The sequence below is a fragment of the Apus apus genome, chromosome 1, assembly GCF_020740795.1.
Source record: "Apus apus isolate bApuApu2 chromosome 1, bApuApu2.pri.cur, whole genome shotgun sequence".
NCBI lineage: Eukaryota > Metazoa > Chordata > Aves > Apodiformes > Apodidae > Apus > Apus apus.
In genome coordinates this window covers 71,061,330-71,064,425 of record NC_067282.1, presented here as the reverse complement: position 1 = coordinate 71,064,425, position 3,096 = coordinate 71,061,330, and the positions used below count along the sequence as shown (strand labels likewise).

General features: G+C 50.8%; 1 protein-coding gene across 1 annotated transcript; it reads right to left on the bottom strand.

The window, feature by feature from the left end:
• Positions 1-241: 241 nt before the first annotated feature.
• NDUFB4 (NADH:ubiquinone oxidoreductase subunit B4) lies at positions 242-2,697 on the bottom strand. The gene is made up of 3 exons (XM_051611922.1): positions 2,476-2,697; positions 2,095-2,241; positions 242-399 (listed from the first exon to the last, which is right to left on the bottom strand). The coding sequence occupies exons 1-3, from the start codon at positions 2,674-2,676 to the stop codon at positions 340-342; spliced, it is 408 nt and encodes a 135-aa protein (XP_051467882.1). The 5' UTR covers positions 2,677-2,697; the 3' UTR covers positions 242-339.
• Between the last annotated feature and the right edge of the window lie 399 nt (positions 2,698-3,096).

Sequence of the window (3,096 nt, the reverse complement as noted above, 5' to 3'; positions counted from 1 at the left end):
AAAGTTATTAAAAATGTATCACACAACTTGCCTACTACTCGATGAGGACAAACTACATAGTCAGATAAACACCAGGAAGATACACCTAGCAGTTTCCACAATTTAAAAGGATCCTCTGTATGCAGCACAAAGGAGCATACTGGTTGAGTTTAGGACTCCCTCTATGTATCCAGCTGTGTTAGATATCAAGTTCCTGCAGTTTTGCACTTCCCATAATTTTTAAAGATGCAAGACAACGAGCGAGCAATTAAGATTTATTCTCATGAAGGAGAAATGCCAGCACACAATACATCTTCATTTATTTATATCTCCCATGAAAAGCACTGCAGTTCCAGGAACTTAAAATACACTGAATGGTCTCTCATATTTACCTTCTTGAATAAGCTTCTCTTTACGATCCTGTGGAAGGAAGAGAACATTGATCATTATCCTGTCAGAGAAGAAGGTTCAGTCAGTCCGGGTTAAGAGAAAAGCTGTTCTAGTATTTCAGCATAAGCTGTAGGAAGATAGCACCACAATCCATCTTAAGGGTCTTTTCCAACCAAAATTCTGTAAGCATAAACCTATGATTCTACAAGCACAAAATCTGGTAACAGCCGGTGTGTTCAAAAAAGAGCAACACATCTAAGACGTGCTCAGACTGTGCATCTTACCTACTCTCACAGGCCAGCATAGACCTGGGTAGGGCCAGCACAGTTCCTGTGATGCATTTTTCACCAAACTAGTTGCATCAGTTAATTTACACATTTAGTTTCTGCCTCCTCCTTCTGGCTGAATAATCCAGTTTAGAGATCTAATTATGGAGAAACTTCTTAATAACTTGCCTAAAGGTGCCTGTGTTCACTTTCAGCCCATTTGTATCTCGCCGTGCAGCCATGTACCTTTCTGACAGATAATGTTACAGTACACAGACACTGCAGACACTGCCCAGATTCCTTCTTGTCCCCACACTTCTGCTGGATAAAACCAGAAGCCTTGCTCAAGACCTAGCAAAAGTCCTCAGAGCAAAGAGGGTAACAGTTATTGTGCTTTATATACTACCAGAGAACAAAAGCAAAATCCCCAAACATCAGTAAGCGAACGGAAACAATGAAAACAAGTTTTCCTGGACGCTACATTAAAGACTTCAGCTTAAATACTCTCAGGCAAGTATGCTCAGATTTCACTTACACTGGTTTATTTTCAAGCACTCACATGGCTAAGCCACAGTTGGTGGCTAAGCCCAAGTGTGGTTTCATGTACCAAACCAGCATGACAAAACACTGCAGAGATGCTGAATTCTCAGAGGCATTTATATTAACATGCTCAGCACATTTTCTAATTATTTTTTTAAAATTCGTCTTAGTAAACAGAATTCCCTACAAATAGTAAGTAATGTTTGTGCTTCCTAGTTTATTACTTGATCTAAAAATGCCACTTTTGTGCAAGAGGGAAATAAGTGTTTTAAAATAGCCACAAATTCATTAGTAAAAAAAGCCACTGTCTGCCAGTCACCTATCATTTTCTTAAGTATGGGTACAGCTGTGTATTTCCAGAGTGCACTACCATTGCTCAGATTCTGACACCTTTCAGGAGTTTTAACACAAGCAGGACAAACCTTCCAAAATCTTAAAAATCCAGCTGAGATCAGGTGTTTTAATCAGTAGAAGTACTCCTCCCCCTTTGCTTGTGAGATCAGAGTAAAGGTCGAGCAGTTCAGAGATGTTACTAGGTTTGTCATCCACAAGCTCCCCATTTATTTATTTATTTTAGAAAGCACCACTACTGCATGTCAACAGCTGAAAGCCACAGTGTCTTATAATTAATTCACACTGTTGGTGCTACAGAGGTTCAAGATAGCAAGCTATCTTGACCATGGAATCCATGGCTGGCCATACCCAAGGGTGCAATACAGGGCTCTTGGCACAACAGGACTTTGCATTCAGCTATGAGGCTTTGAGATAGCAGCTTGGTGTCAAGTCTTCCTTCCTTCAGGACTTTAACGGTATTATTACTCATTCCCAGGGGCAAGAGGATCTCACCAAACAGACCTCCAGGCAGATCTACATTCTACAACGCGGGGTCCCCCCGACGCAGTGCTGCCAACCAACTCACCCTGTCAAACTTGAAGAGCGCAGCCCAGAAGAGGAGTGGGCCTATGGCAAAAGCAGCTCCTAGAAAGGACGTCTTGGGCGTCGGGCGGAAAGTAGGGTAAACGTTGTGCGTCCTAGCGTAGGCCCAGCGAACTAAGGCCGGATCTTCCTGGGTTGGAAAGAAAACCGCAGTGAGGAGACGGGGACCCCGCCGCGGAGCCGGGGGCCAAGAAATCCCCCGGCGAAGGGCGCCGAGGTCATGGGGCCGGCAGCGCCCTGCCCGCCCGGCCGCGGGCCCGGCCCCCGCCGCGGGGAGCCGGGAGGTGCGGGAGGCCCCGCAGAGCACCCCGAGCACCCCCCGCAGCGCAGCGCATCCCCCCGCGCCCCCTTATCCCCCACTCACGATGATGGCGGGCGGGTTGGGGTTGTTGAGCTGCAGCTGGTACTGCCGCTTGAGCCGGGCGCGGATGGCCAGGCGCTCGGCCTCAGCACGCCGCTTCTCCGGCGAGGTGTCGTAGGTGTCGGGGTCGAGCTCGGCCGGCAGCGAGACGTAGCGGTTGGGCCGGTAGGCCTGGGCGGCGGTGGGACCCGGGCCCGCCGCCATCTTCTGCCAGCCGCCAGCGCGCATGCGCGGGGGGGGGGGGGGGGGCCGGCTTCCCGCCACGGCGCCCCCCGGCGGCTGAGTCGGGGACGGGGGGGGGGGGGGGGGGCGGGGAGCGGTGCCGCGCTCGCGCCTCGCGCCTCCCGCGGCCGCGCGCGCGGTTTGAAACCCAACGGTCCGCAGCGTTGTGTCGGGGGGCGGGGAGGCAGGGCCGGGGGGGGTTGTGGCGGCTGCCGGCCGTTAAGGCGGTTAACGTCTGCGTGAGCGAAGTCGCCGCGGCAAACCCGGGGGCCGGTCTGCGTGCCAGCTCTCGGGAGAACGCGGAGGTGTCGGGGCTAGGGGAAGGGCGTTTTGGGTTCGTGAGGGACAAGCAGTGGGTATCTAAGCAAGTCTTTTAAAATCAAGATGCTTAGTAAAAAGACT

Coding starts and splice junctions, on each gene's coding strand:
- NDUFB4 (XM_051611922.1), bottom strand. CDS start 2,676: ATGGCGGCGGGCCCGGGTCCCACCGCCGCCCAGGCCTACCGGCCCAAC. Junction 2,242..2,475: donor CCAACCCGCCCGCCATCATC/GTGAGTGGGGGA, acceptor TTTCCAACCCAG/GAAGATCCGGCCTTAGTTCG. Junction 400..2,094: donor CGCTCTTCAAGTTTGACAGG/GTGAGTTGGTTG, acceptor TTCCTTCCACAG/GATCGTAAAGAGAAGCTTAT.